At 36.2% G+C, this 23,298-nt stretch overlaps 1 protein-coding gene across 9 annotated transcripts in view; it reads left to right on the top strand.

The window, feature by feature from the left end:
* LOC124220872 (uncharacterized) overlaps positions 1–23,298 on the top strand; it is an 89,288-nt gene that overhangs the window by 62,230 nt on the left and 3,760 nt on the right. For all 9 annotated transcript variants that reach the window (XM_046630260.2, XM_069137467.1, XM_046630255.2 and 6 more), the window contains one exon: positions 20,241–20,479. In XM_046630260.2, coding sequence (XP_046486216.1) covers positions 20,241–20,479 — 239 coding nt within the window. The remainder of the gene's footprint in view (positions 1–20,240; positions 20,480–23,298) is intronic.

Raw genomic sequence — 23,298 nt, 5'->3', positions numbered from 1 at the left:
AAAACAAAATATTGTGTTCCCGGAAGAAAATTATTTACAACATGCGCCTACTGATTGATTTGAAAAAAAAAGCAGCAAATAAGCTTTCTCTTAGTGTAAATTTATACAGCAAGTTCAGGATACTTTTGCCCGATTTATCCAATTGAAATTTACGTTTATCAAAACACACCCGTGAGTGATTATCGAAAACTTGGCTTCTCCCTCCCGCTCTTTCTCCTTCCATCATCGACGTTTTCCACCCCCGGTTGGACCATCTATTTTGCCTATAGCTCCTTCTTTTCACGCCTCGCGATCTATTCAGCTCTTTATCTTCGTGCCTCGATCGCGTGAGCTCCTCTCGATCCACGCAACCCACGTACATACATATATCCCCATGGTTTATGGATAACGCGTGCTACACACCCTCGTAGCCATAAAGACTGCAGACTCTCCCGAGGATCAGTTGGTAGGTGGAAAATATTGTCCAACTTTTTCGCCAAGGCCTTCAAGTGACTCCGGCAGCCACGGTTATTGAAAAATCGCGGTTCTTTGTCGCAGAAATAAATTACCCCCAGAAATGACGTGTAATCATGCGCAGGAAGTTCCCTGATCATGGTACATACAAAGAAATGACTGAAGGAATAAGAATGAAACGGTCTGTTTTCCGTGGCGATTTCTTCAAATATTTCTAGCTGTGGATACCGCATAGTTCTTAGCAACTCTGTTTTTTATCATCATAACCGAACAGTGCATGGTTTTGGATACAAGATGAAAATTAATTTTGTAGCTTCAAGAAGAAAATCTATACTAAATTTTCTTGTAATTATGGCAACGATGTGATGCTGGTTGAACATATTTGCACGTATCGACAGTTGTAATCGCACCGAATTGTTATTTTCTACCAAGTTTTCTTGTAATTCCAACGATATTTAAACCGCTATTTCAAGGATACTAATTTTACTAGAATTTTTGCATGTTCACCGTAAATTTCATACGGAAAAGATCCAAAATAATCTGATTTGATTCAAGATAAGTAACGAAATACCGTCAAAATCGTTAATACATTCTTTTGCCAAAAATTCAACCTCACTCACTCAAACAAATACCTTTCTTTCTTTCTTTTGAGAGTTATTCAGTCAAGTTTCAGCTCAAAATATTGAAAATTCAGTCAGTTATGATTTCCTATGTAGAATGACCATTTTTCGTTTTTTTTTTTTTTTTTTTCTTGTTTTATGAATTTTTTTCGTAACCAAAATTTCATTTTGCCGAAGATAAACTACCTTTTCTTGAAATATAACAGTTAAAGAGTATCCCATGATTTTTTCTAGTTATTTGAATCCCCGCTTCTACGCAACGACTTTTGTAAAGGTTAATAATTAATGGAATTTTCTTTTTGTGTACGGTAAAGAAAGTCGACTAACAAGATAAAAAAAATCTGGACTAATTCTCTCACCGAAAAATGCGAAAACAGTTTGAATTCCGAACTCGAATATCCGTAAAAAATTTGGAACGTTCCCAGAGATTTTTTGCCATCCGTGGATCGGGAGCTTGCAGTTTTAAAGCTCCGAAACAGCATCTGCGTCGTTTCGAGGAGACGATGTTGAGCAGATGCAAAAGGTACGGGGGCGTCTCGCAACTTATCGCCGAGAACTATAACTGTGTGGCAGTATGCAGGATACATACGCGAGAGGAGGGAATGAGAGATGGAAAAATGAGCGCGGATGGATGTGGAAATTCCTCTCGGCTCCTGGCAATATACACCGAGCGCGGAACAAGGGAAGAGGGAGCAACGTCTCGAGGTGGCCCACTAAACTTTATTATCCTAGGTCAGGGTGCGCGGTATATACACCTGGTCCCCAGACTCTCGGCGTCCCTGCTTCCGGGACTCGTATTTCAGCATCAAACGTCCCGGAGAAAACCTTTCTTTATTTTTTGGATTCGCGAAAGGCGATCTCGACCGTTTTCACACCCGAGATTGACGATCTAACTGCGGTCTCGAAACGCTTTCGAAATTCCAATGGACGTATGATTTTTCTGTACGCTTTTGCTCCTCTTAACGAATTCCTCAAGTTATCCTTGTGTGAATTATCTTGCTATTAAGCAACTTTTTACTATCATATGTATTTTTGCTCCAATTTGTCTCGTTCGAATTTAAAATTCTTCCCATTCTTGGTTTGCGTGAATAGATTTTGTTCTCGGGGTAATTGAAAATTTCTTCTGCAAAGTGAACCTTACCAAGAATATTTTTTATTATTACAAATGCATTTTTCGAATAAAAGAAATGTTGTGAATTTTTTCAATTTTATTTTCAAAGTACGTACGCTTATACGTTACGTGCGTAAAAAAGGTGGTGAAAAAAAACTTTCATCTCCGTCGTTAAATTTACGTAACGATTTTATCGTTAAATGATTATATTCGACCGACATAAGTATCGCATAGAAACATGAAACTTGTTCAATTATAATCTACGTTGTACATTTTTCTAACACTCGATGCAGTTTGGGATACTTATTGTATTTTTAGCATTGATCATTTTATTGTTTGTTCCTGGAAAAAAGGAAGTTTTAAATCCGCATCTACCATTCTGTTGATTTTTGTCAGAGGGTAAAAAATCCTGCAATTAAACCGTCTACTCGTCATACATCTCTCTGTTTTCACTAAAAGCGTAGTATTCAAAATACGAAGCGTCTGAAAAATGATCGGAAAAACAAAAGGCCATACCTGTGCGTCTACGGTAAAAGAATATAAGAAAAACAGTACGAAGGAAAATATTGTGAATTATTAGGCTATCGAAGCTCCTTTGACAAAGAAAAATGTTTTCATTTATTCTTGAAAACCTTTCCACTTTCCTCGGGAACATTCCTCCGTTCGAGCATATAAAAGGTTCGTCATTTATCAAAGTTCCCTTCGGATTGGTCAGAAATAAGTGAGTCGTTTAGGGTCTAGAATGGAAAAAAAAGAAACCCGGAAAACAAAGTCAAATAAAAAATATCACGTTCCGCACGTTCTCGGGGACTTTCCGAAGCGTCGCCCGATGCGAGCAGTCATGCGTAGCTTAAATAACTCGCCTTTCACTACCAAAAGCCTCGAAAAATATATCCGATCCTCGTGGTTTCATCGCTGTTCGCGAATGTACGTGTGTATTTCTGCAAAAATTCATGGCAAATATGCGACTCGTCATGTTATGTAGGAGCTTTCGTGGTTTCTTCCAGATCCGTGATTATTCACCGAGTCGTAAATCCACGGTTGCGGTGAAAACTCGACAAGTCGGTTATCATGACGCTCTTCCGTCTATAAAAAATTCTACGGCTATGTAATGACACACTTCAAGTGAGATAAAACAAGAAGCAAACAAGAAAACAAAAAAAAACATTTGACAAAGCAAATATTTCAACGGAAAATCGTAACAAAAAGAAGTTGTATTTTTTTTTTAAACTAATTTATTTCCACGAATGTGCAAATTTTTTTTATGAAAATTCATGCGAGAAAAATTGATTTACAACCTGTGTTTCTTAATTTTATAATAATTGATTCTGTGTTACTGCTTATTTTTTTTTTAACTGTTTTACAGCTCGATGCAAATCTCTTTCACTATTATAGGTTGTACTGCATGATGAATCGTTACTGTAGTTTTCAAGATTTGGAACTATCGCTTCATTGTAGCACGAAAAGAGGTAAATATCGATTCATTTCCACGTTGAAAAAATGGAAGACGTCGTGGTATACCGATAAAAATTTATTAATTTTTTGTTCCGGATGATTCGAAGCTTACATTTTTCGCCAAAGATATAATTAATGATATCATTTAGATCATTTGTTGAAATATTATACAATTTACAATTTTCATCTTTTGAATAATAATTATTCACACCTTATTGATGGGTTCTCAAAATAGTTTCAAGCCATTCCGTTGAATTTCTTTCCCCGTAAATTCATTTCGATTTGAAAATTGTTCTTTTACGCGATACTGAACTGCAATAAAATCCGGTAAAGTCAAAAAGCCAAAGCTTTGACAGACTGTAAAATAAATCTTTACGACTCTGCAGCCGATAGTTGCTTCTAGTTGACCCCGATATGATCGAATTTTTCAGTATTTCGACGTGCGACAAATCTCATCGAAACAATAAATTTACCAACAAAAATTCTCCGCTGTTCCCATAAATCCTAATCACTTAAATTCCTCGCCCATTATCCGCCAACGTACACTATACCTTATAGATGGGGAATTCCATGCGAATCCAACCAACGTCTGACCCTTACAATTTTTGATTTGGTTCAACATTTTTCCTGCAATTTTTCCGACTCTGAAGCAGTACCCTGAATTTTTTTTAAATTTATTATTCAATTGGCTAATTATTTATTAATATTATGAGTAATTTTGAATAGAACCTTTTCTAAACTTCTCAAAAACTATAATTTCTGTTCCAAACATTGTAAGACTGGGCCGATTTTTGTGTCTAGCTTTCTTCGGTACATTCAATTTCTTTCCATCAATTAGCACATTATTTAAACGAAGAATGAAAATTGCCAAAACCTCCTCAAAATTTCTATTTTTTACTTAGAACATTTCCAGACCTGTTCCATTACGGTACGATTTTAGTCTATTTTGTTTTTTTTAGCACATTCAACTTTTTTTGTCGATCTCATAATGAAACCGGTCTAGCAATGTTCTAAGTGAAAAGTAAAAGTTTTCCGAATTATTTCGGCAATTTCCAGATCGTTCGAACACTGTTTTAGTTGAACAAAAAAATTAGAAGTGCTAAGAAAAAATATTTAAATAAATCTTTCCACGATGGGCCCGATCTTGAAATGTTTTAAAAAGAAATTACAGCTTTCGAGAATTAGTTGAGAATTTTTAAGATTGTCCTTTTCGAAATCACTCTCAATATTTATAAATAATCAACCAGTCGAATAAAAAGTTTGCAAAAATTCAGGGTACTGTTTCAGAGTTGGGACAATTGCAGAAATTTTTTTAAACAAAATCAAAAATGGCGAGGATCAGACGTTGGTTGGGTTCGCATGGAATTCCCCAGATGCATGGTGTATCAAATAATGAAATTTATGTGTGTTGTATTGTCGGTGTGAAATATCGGAAGCAGCGAAATATGGAAGGGCTAATCCCGACGCCGACTTGGCGCTTTGTGGTCAAACTTCAATAATACACTTCGAGTTCGGAAATTGAGCGTATAGAATCAGCTTAAGGACTTAGGGTCGCGTTATTGTGTATATTATACTTATTTCTCGCTGTTATTTACCCCTGCGCCACATCGTCTCTTGTCGCATTTCTCTGTTGCTCATACATAGATACTGATACTGCACGGAAAATGTGGAGGCTCATAAATATCTGGTGTTCCTTGTACCTATCATCTCGCTCAAGTCTCGCCACCTTTCAGCCCCCTGATTTAGGTCATCGAACCAGTCCGCTGGACCTTGTACAAATACAACTTACTCCCGTTTTATATATATATATATATATGTAATGTTATATACATTATCTATATATTATACATTATATGTATATATACAGCGTACAATTCTCGGAGTGAGAACCGATCGGTTTTAATCTTCTCGACAAATTTTCCTTCGCCACCCTTGTTAATCCGTACGCTGCTTGTTTCCCGTCTCTCTGAAGAATATAAATAGCCGAAATCATGTCCGTGATCGTTTGTACGATTAGATGTGAAAATTTATGAGGACTGACCGTCACTGATGGAAATATTTCTTTGAATTTCTATACATCTGAACGATTCTCTGTTTATGGATTGTGAATTCATAGAATCATATGAGAACATAAAATACAGAGGTCAAAATTTCGGATGAAAGTAGAGTTCGGTATTTTTCAAGTCAACTTATATTGGAAACTCTGAGATAATATTTAAAATGTCTCAAGTTATTTTTTATCTGAAATAGCTTAGTAGAGAAAAGAGAATTATTTAACAGTGATAAAAAAAAAACACACACACACACAAAGTTGTAAAGTTCTTCATTGTGTATAAGACATTATATACCCGAATCGATTCGACTCCAGGATTTTTCATTACCGTCCGTATCTTTGGAAGAGATTTTTTCAATCTCCTCGATAACATCAATTGAGAAGAGAAAAAAAGCAGTTAAGCGTTTTAAACATTTTTATTCGAATTAAGTTCTTATTTACTCCCGGGTCTCGAAGCGCTTTTAATACGTTTTGCGTAGACACTACGACGTCGTTTATATACACTCGGGACCGTTTGCTTAATTGAAATGGACGAAGAGAAAAGAAAGGATCTTCGCAGAAATTATAGGGGTCAAACGAAATCTGGCCCAATTATTCGCTCCGCAAATTTCTCCGAGGTAAAGACAATGTGATAAAATGTGGAAACTGTGGGGCAATTATATATACATATATATATTATACATATATAATATATATATACGGCATTTAAAAGGCAATGTAACAGGACCATGATTCATTTCGAACGTAACGTTGTCGGACGTTTTCATTTCCTCTAAATTTTCTTCGGAACTACGAGCCAATTCGATTTTTCACAAACCCTTGACCCGGCGCAATAATTTACTCTCAAAACGCGAAAGCTCGCATATTTTAATATTGAAAGTGAATTTTTTTTCGCTGAGATTCTGCCGCGACATCGAACAACGTCGAAGTGAGAAACGTATTTTGTTTCAACAACCCCGAGCCGCAGACAGCTCCGGTGTGAAAGCACCTTTACCTTCTGTAAGGCCGCGTGTCTACGGATGCGTGAGAGAAGGAGGGTTGAAATTTTCACGGCTCTGTTAAATCTAGCGTGAATAACGTGATAGTTAATGCCAACACATACACGTATAAAATAAAACCTGAGCTTGCAGCCGCGGTCGAAAAGCTTTTCGAGGAATGTAACGCATCCATGAGATCCTTTTTGTTTTTACACATATTTTTATCTCTGAAACTTCGTTCATGTGTATACTGTATGTATTATATATACAATTCAGGGTGTTCCTTATTTGGAGGTCGGAAAAATTTTCATCGTCCCCGCCCTCCACATCTTTTTCAAATCATTAAAAAAATATCTGTGTAAAGTTTTAAGCGTACCTCTAAGCTCTGAAAGTTTTAACTGTAAGATGCGTATAATTTTTATAACCAGTTGTGTCGTTGGGTATGACTTTGGTATAAATTAAGGGACCGATTTATAACTTGGCAGAGTTGTTGCTTACAATGGTAGGAACAAATCCTGAAAATTTCACAATTTTATCGTAATTTTATAGTATATTTCTTTTTTTATATAAGCTTAACAGCATCACTTTTAGTAGACTTCTGTATGAGGGAACAATAATTATTAAAATTTTGAAATGTTCACGGTTTGTTCCAATCATTATAAGTAGTAACTCTGCCAAGTTTCAAGGCGGTCCCTTAATTTATACCAAAATCATAAAAAGGCCGATCTTGTACATGTAAACCAGTTAAATAAATAAATAAATAAATAAAATAACTAGTTATAAAAACTACATGTATTTTGCATTGAAAACTTTCGAAGCTTATTGTTAGAGACACTTGTTCCAGTTGACGTAGAAGCTTGAGAATTTACACAGATTTTTTTAATGAATTAGAATAGATCTAGAGGGCGTCCCAATGAAAATCTTCTGACCCCAAATTTGAGCTCTTAATATTAGCATCAAGAGGTTACGCATCGCACTTTTCTATTTTCCATGAGAATAACATGGGAAAAATGGTTTTTGCTCCGTCTGTTTTTTATAACTAAGCTAAGGATGCGTCGTACGGGAAATTCAGGGACATAGTTCTGTAGGAAACTAAACAGAGCTCGGTAGAAAATGAAAATCAACTTGTATCGTATTAATAAAAATGATTTTTAAAAAAATCATTGATTTCGACAGACAGGAAAAGGTTCGCCGGGTTTTGCGTCTTTATGCGACCGGTGCGGCGTTTACGGTAGTTCGACTCGTATCTTACCTACGTCCGTTTAATTTTATTTTATTCACTGTATTTTCGTTCTTTTCAAATCGGTGTTTTTCCTCCTCCTTTTCCTTCATCTTTTGTTGCATTACAATTCAGTTTTATTGAGGCCATCATTCATGTTTAACGTCGGAGACTATAAACGGGCGGGGTATCAACGCGGTTGTAATTATTGATGGCAGGGTGGGTATAGATTGCCAGAAACGCCACTTTCGAAGCAGTAAAGGAAAATAAATAAAAACAGCTCGAAGGAAGAGGGGGGAAGGAAAGGGGAACGGCGGTAACAGATGCGTAAACAGTCTCTTCAAGTTATACGGAGCGCGCTGATTGGGGCGTGAGTTATACACGCGCACGTAAATGTTTTCATTTCCTTCCTTTCTCTTTTTTCGGATTTTTATTATCCTCCTTCGAGCCGAGTAACACCTCATAATAAACGCGATTTATTCGATTCCTCGTGCAGGGAACTGCAGAGATCGGTATTACTCGTACATCATATTTCACTGCCCCGTGCAAGCTCGATAGCTTTCTTCCTGTAGAGCGTTTTTGTACACCGTACGTAGACTACCACTATAACAGGGCAAATAATTTCCCGTACATATCTAAGAAAATCACACACGAAAATGTGGAGCTGAATTTTGAATAATAATAGTATATTGCGTAACGAGGAGGCAAACTCGGTTTTTTCGGGCCGAGCGTAAGTTTGCAATGTCAGTCGTAGCTGAGACCAAGACGAATATCGCAAATACGCGAGACGAAAAGACCGTCGCCTCCTTGTTGCGCGCGATTCTTTATATAACAAGGGTATTTTACGCGTTTTTTAACTAAGCACGAAATTGAGGTTAGGGTCGCGTAATGCCAGATTTGTTCGCGATGGCGCATGCGCGCAGTACAGAAAATACAGCTTTCAATTCCTATGGCTTAGAAACGGTCTTTTCCGTACTCCGCGCATGCGTATTCGCAGACTCACTCGACCGTCATAGAAACGAGTACTTTGTGTACGGAAAACCCGCATAGAAAAATGCGTAAAAGAGATTTTCGCAGCTTACGAGTATAACGATTCGACAAACACTCAATGCACGACAATCTCGTAACTCGGTGGATGAAAGGTATCGATTCTTCGCCAATCAGCTGCCTTAAAACTTGCATAAAATCAAAAATGAATGAATAAGAAAACCGGCAAAAATATGAAGCGATATCCATAGTGCGATATCCCCTTCAAGATACTTACTTTACCGTCATAGAAACGGGTACTTTGTGTACGGAAAACACGAATGGAAAAACGCATAAAACATGCTCGCGTTGTATAAAATGATATTCTTCGAACTTGAGGTACAGAAGGACAAATCTATCATGTGTTATTACTATTACCATAATATTTTTTCCAACTATTGCGATAATTTGACGTTTGCGTGAGAATAAATTGAAATTAAGGCCTTAGTGAACAGAACAAGGTACTCAACTTAAACAGTCGGATTTAATTTTACGGTAGCCAGAAAATGTAGGGTCGACAACTAAAAGCACACCAAATAGTTATACTTGGTATCAATTATTTTCTTCCGATTCCAACTAGGATTGAACCTTTATTATCTATAAATGTTACCCGTTTTACTTACTCAATTTTCTAGTTACCATAACAAATAAAGTTTTTCTCGTTGTAGCTGACGAATTTTAAATCGAGCAGTAAATCCACGTCGGTTGTTCATTTTATAAAATCAGTCTACAAGCCGTGTTAGTAGTTTGAATGAAACTGCAGGATGTATGAGAAAAGTTTGCGGAGACGCGGTCTTTGCACCTTTGGAAAAATATTTTAGACGACGCACTCGCGCGCTTCTGTCAAATCCACTTTCCCTTAGTTTGTACTTTCAGCAGACTGCATTCGCTCCCTATTTTCCCCTCGGGGTCTGTTGAAATAAGTCAAGCAAGAAAAATGAAGGGCTAAACCGCACGGTCAAGGAATGAAAAAGTTTTGACAGATAATCGGGTGAAATTGTACGCTGCACGATGCCAGACGGCGTTTGAACCTAAACTTGAACAAACTCTTTCACCGACCGCAGGGCGATTTTCTCGAATGCTCGTGAATGCCTGCGGCTGCTTTTATGTGTATATTTTTTTTTCAATTTTTTTTTATCCCGACTGTTCGCAAGAAAATTTGAACATTCAATTGCGAGTCGAAAACCTATCGTCGTTAATTAGATTTTCTGAAAAATCGATAACATATAAGCGAATCTCTGCGGCTTCTGAAACTAATTGTTTTACGAATGATTTCACAAATATTTCAATCGTCCTATTATCCCAACGACTGATGACTCATTTTATTGACGATTAACTTTGTTTTTCATAAAAATCGTCTGGAACGAATTTTGTATAGTGTAAATATTTTCGCCGATCAATGTTTTCTTTCCTCGTGAATTGAGCGATTGAAAAAAAATTGGTTCGAGAATGAAACCAGTCAAGGTTGACAAAGATACTTGGGCGATGAGAAAATCGTAAGAGTGGTCGGGAATATTAATTCTCTCACTTACTAAACGGGATGAATAAAATTTTAAGTTTAATGAGTTTGCGGTAAGAATTTACACAGCAGCTTTGCGGTACGGTAACGTAAACATTATAATGTATTAATGGATGAGCCTTGCCGCGAAGTAAATCCAGGCGTGGCGTTATGCTATTGATTGTTAGAGAGCCTAATCGATGATTTGTGGACGAAGAGGGGTATATCCTATGCAAACGCACAGAGTTTGTTAAAGGTTAGCGAACCGTCGCTATCCCGCCACCGAAAATCCGCCCGTACTAGATCTGTGTGCGTGTTACACGCGTGTTACACGCGTGTAGATCCATACATATATCACGGCGATCGAAGACGAGCCAAAATTTTTATCCAAACATTATACATACATTTTTCAACACCCTCCTCAACACGCTGCCAGAAACAGGTGAAAAGGGAAGCCCGCGTTTTTCTGTCACGCTTGAGGAGGGTTCTTCCAATACACGCCGGAAATCGATCTCCGACGTATGAGATTACAGATTTACCTCATGTTATACGCCTCCGTAACATGCATTATGCATTATGCCAATGATGCTTCGGATGTCACGTCGATCTTATGCCTTGATATTACGCATTTCCAGTCATGAATCCTCGTGCGAAATAACTTACCGCATGGGTGTTGTGTGTCAGGTATCTGTGACAAGGCTGAAGGAAAGTAACCGACGTTGTCTAACGCTGACGGTTAGGTTGTGATTCGTCAGAATTCTCTTTGGTCAGCCGAATTTTTGTTTTCGCTGAAAAAGAAGCACGATAAATGTTTAAACTTTGAGAAATTTCGTTGATTACTGTGTAAATTTGGCACACAGTGTCTACGATTACACGTGATTACAAATATTACAAAGATTACCAAGACTGAAATTACTACAAGGCGATTACACGGATTAGAAAGAGTTTAGAAAAAGTACAGATATTTCAGAGACAAAAAAAGATTACAATGATTAGCAAAAGGCTGCAAGGATTACATGAAGATTATACGGGTCGCAAAGAGATCGCAAGGACTGCAATGAGATTACAAGAATTACAGAAATTACAGATATACCAAAGATTACAGAGATTAGCAAAAGACTACACGAAGATTACACGGGTTGCGAAAAGATTACAAAGATTACGAAGAGAGTAGAAGAATTTATGCAGAAATTACAAAGATTTCAGAGACGGCAAATATTACAAGAGATTAAAAAAATTGCACGAGGTTACATGACGTATGTATACCAGATTACAACAGTGATTAAACCTCTTGGTATAAGTGAGAAATAAAAAACAAAAATATTAATGGGCAATATCAGCCGCGATTCGTCACTTTTCACAGACGGAGTAAAAAATACAAATTTATTGCATTTCTTATTCTTTCGAATTTTTGGGTATCGAAAAATTTGGTTCATAGGAATTTTTCACCCTTTTCGTGGCCTTGGAAACTTTTGGAGATTTACCTCATTGATTACCTACAGATTAGGACAAACGTAGAACACAATGGAATAAAATAAAGTAGAAAATAGGGTTTATTTACTATGCACGAGCAAATCCCTTAGGTTACTAATAAACATCGAGTATATTAAATAAAAATTTCTAGATATGACCAAATGCGGCTAAAGAAATCGTTTGCCAGTTCAGATAAATGAAGCCGGACGAAGTTTTTCGAATCAAAGAAGCGTCTCTTTCGCCGATTTTAACCGCCATCTTTGATAAAGTTGAAAAATTCTCCCGCGTGTGAAGCCTGGAAATCATGATTAATTAGGAGCTAAAAGTATTAAAGTTAACCAAAATTCGACCGTAGAGATAAATGTATCTACAACTCGTGAGACAGCGCGGATTCTTTTCGGTTAAAATTAAACGAAGCAGAATTTAAATTTGGGGCGGGGGGGGGGATGTAATTTCGTCAGATAAATCGAAAGGGGTTTTCGTTGGCTTTAGACGCGGGCTCTGCAAATTCAAACCATTAATCACTTTTAACAAGAGAATTAGGCAGATTATAAGGGCGTCTCCTAGTTGGCAGTTCGTTGCGTGGGCGACGACGGTATGTACAACATTATTCGCCGCCGCAACCGCACCGACCAAAAACTCACCACTGTAGGTAATTGTTGGTTGTTCTATACCGCATTCCATTATACACACAATATACGCAATGCCAATCTGCAAAGTGCCTAATTGCGAAACTCTGCAGTGAATTCAGACTCTGCGAGAAAAAGAAATAAATAAATAAATTAAAAAAAAAAAAAAAAAAAACGCGGAGATGTTTCAAAGAGTTTTAGAATTCATTTCAAAGTTCGTTTCATGTTTCTCTTTTCAAAAAATTTTATGATTTATATTCACACTTTGAAATGATCGTCTGCAAAATTCAGCAAACTTCTTTAAGGGTTGGAAAGTAATTCAGAGCGACAAAGAAGTTCGCTAGACAACATAAAATGTGGTGCGCTTATGGAAATTGTGTATCTTATCGTGGAAGGTAAAAAAAAAAAAAAAAAGAAAAAAAAAGAAAGTTGATTCGAATAATGTATCGTGGATTACAGCAAAAAAATAATTTCACCATGTATATAAGTTATACGTATACAACTGAGAAACTATTGGCAGACTTTTGGGATTAACTACTTTGAAAAATAGTTTAATATTAAAAATAGCTTATCTCTGAAGTGTATCACGTCAAATGTTAACCAGCTTTTCTTGCAAATAATTAATTTCGAATCAGTGCACAATAGATAATGGCCCATCGTAGACGACGCTTAATATTTTTCACCGAATAGCAACACCGTTTTTTAATAATTTTTGGCACATCAATATTTTCGGTCATAATTAGTCCCGCGATAAAATATAGTATTGAAATATTATAAAATAATGTAGTAAAAAAAAAAAAACTTGTGTATTTCGAATGCCAACATTCACTCACAATCAGAGTTGAGATAGGAATTTAAAACTTTAAAGGTGTTTCATTTCAAATCAATCAGCATCTATTTGTTGGATGGGTTCATAAGAATTTTTCGATATCTCAAGTAAGGGCCACCCTTAATTGTGCATATTTTAGTAATTGAAAGTTTTCACCGGGGTGTGAAACTTTGTAAAACCGTGCTGAGGAAATTCGGTAACAAGCCATGAATGTTTGCCTTGGAAATTAATTGCCTGAAATACAGCTCATCCTCGCGTATAGTCGCCGGCACAATTTGCCCTGCTCGACTGTAGTAGGCAATGTTTATACTATACGTAGAACTGAGAGGCGTAAAATAATTAGGCCCGTTTTAACCGGAAGTACATGTACCATCGGTATCCGGCCGGATCAAATAGCTCGTTACTTTGGTCTGTTCAGAGGATATTTACCAGCTTCGAGTCTCCCGTTTATTTCCACACCCCTAGATTCGAAATTCTCTACGTAAGGGCCTAATTAATAAAGAAATCCCGATCGCGGATGAAACGAAATCGATAACATCGTCAGTGTTCAAACGAGGCATTTATCAAGCGGCTATATCTGTCTCTCCAAGTTTCCTTTATTTTTCCTCTGTTTTCTTTAAAGCCGAGGTAACGAATCCGACGATCTAATTGGAAACCTTCGGATACTGTTTCCCGTATTACTTTTCCACGTAAACAAAGGAAGAGGAAAAACCAATTACAAGAAATACTTCCTTGATAGAAACGATACAATTATTTGCCAAATGGAAAATGCTTCCTGCGAATGTGCATTAAAAATAGAATTCTAACTAACCGCACTATAAAATGTAATTCATCGCGAGAGGATAATCTGAATCTAGGTATACTTCACGGAATTGCCAACTTACACCGTGTTAAACATATGTATAAATTTGTTATGTCAAATTGAAGGAACTGAATTTACGATTATTTTTATTATTGGCAGATATAGTTACACACACTTACAGTATTTTTTATGTCTTAATGTGTCAACTGAAATATCCATTTTTTGTATATTTTGAGAACTTTTCAACATATTCATTTGCGCTCTTTTGCCATTTCTGATAGTATACTAATAGGTTTTCAATAATCGATGGTTTTATTGCGATACAATGTAAATCATTATTGTTAGAAACAAATAGTTTGAAATAATCGTGAACATTGAAGGAATAATTCATTTCCAAGAAAGTTATGCCTCTGCACATATACATGTTTTACATAAATTATAAGTTTTTGGGGTCGCCAATTACGAATCTGAAATCGGATTTCAAAAATTCAAGATTGCGCATTCAATATGGCGGACGAAAATTTGAAATTCTATCGAATCCGGACAAAAAACTCTGTCCAGGGGTTTTTAGGGTCGCTGATTAGGAATTTGAAATCAGATTTTGAAAATTCAGATTCGTAATTAGCGACTTCAAGAACCATAGAATACTTGTTATAAAAGTTGACTCAGCACAATAATCCGTGATTCAAACAGTTAAAAGAAAATTGTCGTGAATTTTAGATGTTATATAAAAGCTTGTGCAGGAAAAAATAAAGTTTTAACTATACCTACATACTATAAGTTTGCAATTAACCGTCAAAATTTTTCTCACGCTGTAGCTTTCGAATGAAGCCAAAATCTCGTCGGGTTAGTTTTTCATTTTCACTTTTACGTTTATTCTCTGCCAAATGAAATTCCCCCCGTTTTATCAACGCTTACTTATATGTATCGTAAAACCACGAGCAATTTTGGTTTTAATATGGGACAATAGGGCATTTGCTGATATAATAATAGGCCTTGTTGATATTTTTTATTATTTTTTTTTCTTTCCCACGTCGAGTTAGAATTCACTTATCACAACGCTTTGACATTCCGTCTACCGATCGAACGAAACATCGTCTAATGATCCCTGTCCTTGAATTAATTTCAAGTTTTCAAACCCTGTCGGAGCAACAGAGTTTCCTTTGCTTTTCCCCTCGATCTCTCTCATTTGATAGTTTTTCCGCGCAGGTATAATATGACTTATACACGGAGCTTGGCGATGCGATAAAAAGCCGGGAACAGCTCAGGATGTAACACTTTACCGCTATTTTTATAACTCCAGTAATTCTAGCGTTCACTCCCGACACATTTTCCCTTGAATCTACGTCAAATTTTTTATAACGCACCGTTAAACAGACGCTATTCCCGCCCGCTTATATATGACGACGTCTCATTCGACCTAGCATCTGTATTATAACTGCTCCTCGTTAATGGCGACAAAAAAACACGTGCGTGCAGTGTGATAATTGGTTAATTTAATTCTCGGAACGCACACGTCTGCAGGCTTCGATTCGAACCTGATAATTATTCAAATCTTTTTTTTTTGTCGCATCATAGGTTTGTTTTTTTTTTCTTTCTTTTTACAGCTGACTTTTCGACATTGTACAATTTAACATATGTAAACTGGCACTTCATATTGTACAACAATATATCTGAAACAGAATTCCTTACGATCAACGAAAAGAATCATTGAAGTTGGAAAGAAGCTGGTTTAAGCGTTCTAGTGTAACTCGTTTTAGTTTATGTTTTAAAAAAATTTTAACATCGATTCAAAGTTGCAATTTTTTTTATTATGTATATCTGTGAAATATACTCTGCTCAAATTGTTTCTACTATACAACAGAAGGCTTTCCTTCAAATTTTCTACCTATTCCATTCAATGGTTTTTGTCGGTTCAAATAGCTAATAACAAGCTTTCAGCGATTCATTTTGGTGATCGATAATTGAATGTTTATATTGCTGAATTTACCTTTTAAATCTTTTCTAAAAAACGAAACTCCTCAGTTTATATCTTTGTTACGGAAAGATGGGGCTTGAACGTTGAAAGCTAATATTATAGAGTACAAAACGTTTGAATTTTAATATTTCTACTCGGATTATAAATCATGTTACTTATATTGCAATTAATATTTTTGCATACAGATGAATATCGTTTGCCCGAACATTCGTTACGCAGCAACGAATTTTCATTTCATCGGCAAATTATAATTTCATACCAAAGCTTACACAATATATATATATATACACAATATATATAATATATACACATATATATACACAACGATTTCGACAATTCCATTTCCAAGACGAACCGCGATGGTTTTTTCCCTTACGGGAAAATCAATTACATTCTTCCTCATCCTTGCACAATCGTTCCAACACACACGAATTCATCAGCCGGAAGGAACAATCGTGCGGTGATAAGCACAGGAGTCGTAAACGAAGCGTGAAAATTGGAAATTTGTACGGACGTCTGTAATATCGCGGCGGGCTGCTTATGAGCGATGAGAAGTGGGAAAATTTGGAGAAAGATCATTATTATAAGACGAAGAGGAAAACGAGTATTTTTTAACCTTCATGACGAAAATTGCGCATGGGCCGATCTACAAGCTTTTGATCAGCTTTTTACGCTAAAAATGTCGATCTGACCATAGTTTATAACAAGGTAAAAAATCCTCCAATTCTTGGGCCTCTCAGCTTTAACTTTTCCTGATGATCAACCTAAGAACAGATTTAATATTTAGATAAATCAGACTTTTCTTACAGACTTACACATAAAACACATCGCGTCATATTTTTTTCCAAGAACACGAAGTAGCGAATATTAAGAGGATCTTCTGTTATGTTTTTGCCGACTGAGTAGCATGTCACTTAGTTTTACTATTATCAAAGCCTACACATCACTGATGTGAAAATACCGCAACTTGCACGCTCTTCTACATAGAAAAAGAAAAAAAGAGTGCTGTTTTAATTCTTGCATAAATATATCTCCCCGCGTCATTCTTGCATAAAACAAGAAAGTTTCCGTGCAGTTTTGTTCAGAATTGTATGTGCACTTTCACATCAATGCTGCATAGGCTTTGATACTAGGTCAAAGTGATCAATAACATTTTACTCGGTCGGTAAAGACTGACTACATCATCCTCTTGAAAGACTCGGATTACTACAATTTTGAGGATTTTTATACAGGCACGGAATAACATATGAAAATTGCAGTCAGGTCGAAACTTTCACCCTATAAAAACGAGTCGGTGGGTGTCGTCCTCTGTGAAGCTCCGGATTTATTTTAGGGGAAGGGGTAAAAAAAAACTTTCCGCTAAACGATAATAATTTCACCGTCTACCTCGAGAAATAGAAAATAATAATTTACCTCTAGTATAAAGAACTCCTTGCGGTGTATATGTGTATACCTGCGTTATGTGTATATATATATATATATATATACACACATATTTCGTACATTGTCCTCGATCCAAAACTACCGGGGGTAGGAAACGTAAACGTATATACTATACCCTGGTTGGAAAAGCTTCCTGTGGCGGTGAAGTTGTCGCGTGATAACAAAGGCGAAACGTTTTGCGGCGGGGATCCCGAACCCTCTTCCTTTCGCACCCCCGCCTGCCACTCCAACGTTTTCTAGGAACTCTGTAAGCTTTCCACCCCACGACTCGTCTTTTACTACGTATAGATATACGTAGATGCGTATAATTGCTTTGTGATGTATAATATACTATATATATATATATATATATATATATATATATATATATATATATATATATATATATACGTATATGAGAATGTCCTGTATAAAGAGGACTAGAAAAATATAAAATAAAAATAAACAGAACCGGAGGAAATTCGGTGCCATGGGGACTCCGAGCTTTCGCTGCTTCGCATCTCTGTCGCTGACGTGTCCGATAGATTGGCAACTCGGCTGCAGGTGGTTAAGATTAACGAAAGACAAAATGGCCGCCATTAACCGGGCAGCGTAAGAGTTATGGAGAAATTAATATCGGAATAATAAGCTCGCGTGAAAATATCACGATAGAGAATTACCTCGTCGGTTAATTACTTTGCCTCCTTCGTCGCAGAGGACATGTTTATTAATTTTCTTTTTCCTCTTCTTTTTGTATTTTCGTTTCATTTTTTTTTTCAGATCGACTGACAACATGTTATATGCTCGTAGTAATTTAATGTATAATTTAATTTAACTTTCAATTTCTTCCCGTGAAATAAACTCGTTGTAAACTTTTATGCAACTTGACCTTCTGCAGCATAGTTAAAAAAAATTTGTTTAAATATTACCGTATTTTTTTCGACCATGCAGAATTCACATCAGTAATAAAATAATACACGTCTGAAAGATGCGACCGGAAATTTGATCATCGAGATGATTCTAATTAAAATGATATTTATAAAATAGAATTTTTGAAACCCATGATTAGCAGCTACAAATATTAGATCTTTATCCATTTCGTTATTTTATTTAAATATCAAAAATTCACCGCCCCCGTGCAATTTTTATCAATTGCAGCACGTTTTTTTTTTTGCGAATCGCATAAAATTACTTCTTTTTTCAAATACTCGGTTGATTATAAGTAACGTTTTGTCAGAAATAATTCTTCTACCTGGAAAGACGTTTTCAATGAAATTCAGCCGAATCAATATTTCAGCTCAACTCATTAAAGCCTGTACGATAGAAAAGTCTAACATGGTGTACATAAAATATACAGGGCCGCTAAGTCTATAATAGCACTGCATGATTTCACAGAGCTGTACAAAACCATCAACACTGTTCGGAATTTGTATAGAAGAGGGTTTCAGGCTTGGGGATCTATCGAAGTACACTTGTAATCCGAGTATACGAAATGAAATTAGACCCTTCGACGATCCAATTTGTCTCAGGCTATTTGCTCGACTTTTACTGCACGCGCATATAAGAACGCTGTCTATAGACACGCGGTGTGAACGGGGCAGACATACTATCGCGGATCTTGCAAATAATTAATTGCAACGAAGACCCGCGTGGATAAAAAGAGAGAGAGAGAGAGAGAGAGAGAAAGAGAAGTTGCTAAGTGCAGACGGTGAGAAGTTTCGACCCTTAAGGTCGGACCCTACTCAATTCTGACCTCGCAGCTGGAATATTATTGCGGTTGAACTATGCGCGAAATTCCATTCAGCTTGCTTTTGATATATGAGCCGCTTAAATAGGCGGAAGTAAGCGGGAATTATTATACGTATGGTTCTGGGGGTGAAAAATTTTATAATATAGAAAGAGGAAGTACACGTCTGTCTCTCTCTCTCTCTCTTTTTCTCTAGTAGTACTTCTACGTTAAAACAATTTGTAAACATTTTATTGTATGTTTTTAATTAAACTATTTACTGCAGATTTTATATATGTGTATACACTGATCAAAATTTCATTGGTAGTAGATAATTCTGGTAAAAGGGGTGATGTTACAATAACGGTTTACATATTATTGAAATCATAAGAAAATATGCCACAACTGACTATACGTTGTGATTACAGTTGTGTTAATACTACATTTTTTGGTCATTGCTACATTGAATATGTTTGATCAGTTTAAAATATTTTTATAGTTGAATAAGGCCTTAAAAATAATTTAATTTTGTATAATCAACATCGGATTGCCGGAATAATCACAAGAAAATATAGTACAAGTAACAATGATTAAAAAGAATAGTAATATTTGCTGTAAGATGTTCTTGTTACAACTGAAAAATTAGTTTTCATTTCGTGTTCAGAACGTTATTATTCGGTTACGGTGAGAAATGAAAAATAGTAAAGTACCTATAAACAAAAATAAATAAACTCTGTTATATGTATGTCTTATTTCGGCTGTTACATATCTTAATTTTTTTCACTTCCCTTCGATGATGTTTTTTTTTTTTTTTTATTACCCTCTTGATGTCTTGCTTGATTGAACACGGTTTTACGGACAAGGGTATATTTTTCTAACCCCTTTTGCCTTTTACCTCCGTCCTGTTTCCAATTATTTTCCGATATAACATTAACGACACGTTCATCTTCTTCTTCCCTTTTGTTGCAGCTTCGCAACGCGACGGCAGTCTTCATAATGAACTTGTCCGTCTCGGACTTGATGTTCTGTTGCTTTAATTTGCCGCTGGCAACGTCGACCTTTTGGCACAGCGCTTGGCTCCATGGACAGCTTCTTTGCCGTTTGTTTCCGCTGCTGAGGTACAGCTTGGTGGCCGTTAGTATCTTCACCGTCTTGGCCATCACCATCAATCGATACGTCATGATTGGACATCCCCGGCTCTATCCGAGGTAAGCAAGCCGGTAGAAGCTCTCTCTATATTCCCAGCCTCTATTATGTCTCGACAATTTCTCACATGCTCTACCTTCCTCAGCTTTCCCGAAAACTATTCGTGAGCCCTTATGAAAACAAACCCTACTATCTCAGCGCTTACTGTTTTTATTATCGGACTTGTTTTTCCTGTCAAATTGAATTCAGTCGACTGCATCTTTTGGTTCGTGAAAATCAAAATTGATCAATGATATATTCAGGTAATGAATATGCATTTTTAGTCAGGGTTAATCATCAACGATAAGTCCAAACAATTCATGAAAACAACGATCAGCATGCCCGAAAATTATCAGCGAGTACAGATTTACTCGCGTTATCGTTATATTCTGCGATGAGATTGATAAATCAATTATTAAGCATTTTTTTAAAACACATTCTTTCAATTATTTGGATCGAAACTTCATTCTTCATTCTTAAAAAAATATCTAGCTTTTACTAGGCGATCTCCAGGAAGAATATCTTCACAAAATTGTTATCAAGAGTTTTCAAAAGCTTTGTGAAACATCATATAATCGTAGTAAGCTAATTTAAAAAATTTTATCCTGTAAAACCGACACATTGTCATTTTCGAGATTTTAAATAAATTTCTGGTCAACTAAGATTTCATGTCCGAGCGCGTATTTCCGATGGAATAATATTAGCTAATTTGTCTGAAGAATGCATACCCGTTTATCATTCTCCGAGCATATCGTCAATAGATTTTATACTGATAAACGAATGAAAATAAGTTTCAAAATGCCTGTACCTTATTTTTTCATGCCACCGATATTTCGACTTACTTTGAAAAATGCTAATATTTCACACATTTATCAAAGTTAGCTTGAATGATGATCGTGTACCAGAATGAATTGCAAGATTATATGTAAATTTCGCGGAAACGTGCTTCGAATTTCACGATCCCATATCGTCAATTTTGCCAATATGTAACTCTGTAACACGACCGAGAGTGATTTTATGCATGAAAAATGAAGTGACTATGCTGAAAATCTTATAAGAAACTTGACAGTCCAAGTTTAGCAATTTCAAGATGTAACGTCGTTCTCGAAGGACTTGAGAGGTTTGTCGAGGAAATTTTTTCAATAACCAGTATATTTTTACGTGTAATGTGTCTCAGCAGCAGTAAAAATCTTAACCCATCAAAATATTCTGTCGTTTGTTCGGTCATACCCAGTGAAAGAGATACAAAAAAAAAAAAATAAACAAATTAAAAAGAAGCCAAGTATATACGCATCGCATACTTCAGTCTGTAAAACTTTTCCAACTGGTTGTTGTTGTAGCCTAGGACTGCTTGGAGTAATATGTAAATTAGCTCAAAATCCCCCTTAAATCAGTTCCCATACTAAACGGCCCGTTTTCTCATCGGTTACTTTAATCAAACTGATAACTTGGTCTAACAACGAAAGGAGAACTTTGTCGAGTATCCTTTTATACCCTATTATCGTTACTTACACCGCCGTTATATCGAACATTCTGCTTGACTCGTGAATTTAAGACCAAGGTATGCTTACGAGATAATTGGAAAATGTTTCGTACGTTTTTGCCCTCTCGTTGTTGATGTTGGCATGAAAACTGTGGGGTAACTTTAAATTAAGCTTAAAGGAACATTTTGATCGATAGAAAAAAAAAAACATGACACAGTTAGTGGGTAATTGCTAAAATACGAGTTTGCTCGAGTAAATAAATACCTGAAGTAAAAACTGTATATTGTTGACTCCATATTATCGATTCGGTGTCTGCACTTTGTTCAGTTTCGATTCTTCTGAAAATTATTCCCAGCTAAATAAAAGAAGTAGTGCTACAACAAGTATTTTCTTTTCGGAGGATGATGGATATTCAAGTATTTGTAAACTTCTATAGGGTTATTATTAGCTATTACAGCTACATTCGAAACCGTACTGATTTATTCATATTTTTTTTTAATAGATTTCGATAGCTCGCGTTAACTCCAATGAAAAATACTTTGTGGTCATTCTATTTTTCATCTCTCAATCGAGAACATCTGTTTCTGCAACGTGTCCGGTTCCACACACTTGGATAACATCGAATAACGATTAAAAATAGGTGTAACGAACTTTATACGTGTGTGTTTACGGTAATCTCGTACCATTTGAAGAGATTGTAGTATTTATATGTACGTGCATACATTCGTACTTTCACTGGTAACGAGATTAGTCATCCGTTTTTATTTCAGTTTAAGATGGTTCAGACTCTCATCTGACGTAGCCTAAGGTAATAACACTAAAAGTTTTCCGGTGTTATTAGACTGAAGATTCATCTCAAATCTTGTTTGAGTTACGCGATCAAATATCGTTCCAGGGGGTGTGAATCTCCTTGATATTATAAGAGAGTAAACATAAGCGTATAATTTACGATTAGTCGAGTGTCTCGATATGAGTGTCATAAACGTCCAAAATCCAAAAAACGACTAGTAACTGTTGAATTCCCCTTTCTTGTAGTACTAATGATTTTTCACCTTATGGAATATGAGAGAATACCTCGATCTTATTTTTGTTCATTTTCATTTACTCATACTTCCAATCATCCTTTGATCGAGTTAATCACACTGCGGTGCGGCTAGAAATATCCGACTAACATAAAACGAATCTCGACAAACCGCTCGATCTTGGTACAAGCGGAATTGATACACCTTATTGAATCCGCTGGGTAATTTCTTACCTGGATCGATATGTTAAGCGAAGTCAATCAATCTCCGGCCGCCAACGCTTGCAAGATAAGACCGATCAGAGTGCGGGTCCCCCGCCTGACATATGGCTCACTG

Source organism: Neodiprion pinetum, chromosome 6 (genome assembly GCF_021155775.2).
Source record: "Neodiprion pinetum isolate iyNeoPine1 chromosome 6, iyNeoPine1.2, whole genome shotgun sequence".
Taxonomy (NCBI): Eukaryota; Metazoa; Arthropoda; class Insecta; order Hymenoptera; family Diprionidae; genus Neodiprion; species Neodiprion pinetum.
Note: the sequence above shows the minus strand (reverse complement) of the source record. Positions and strands in the feature narration are given on the sequence as shown.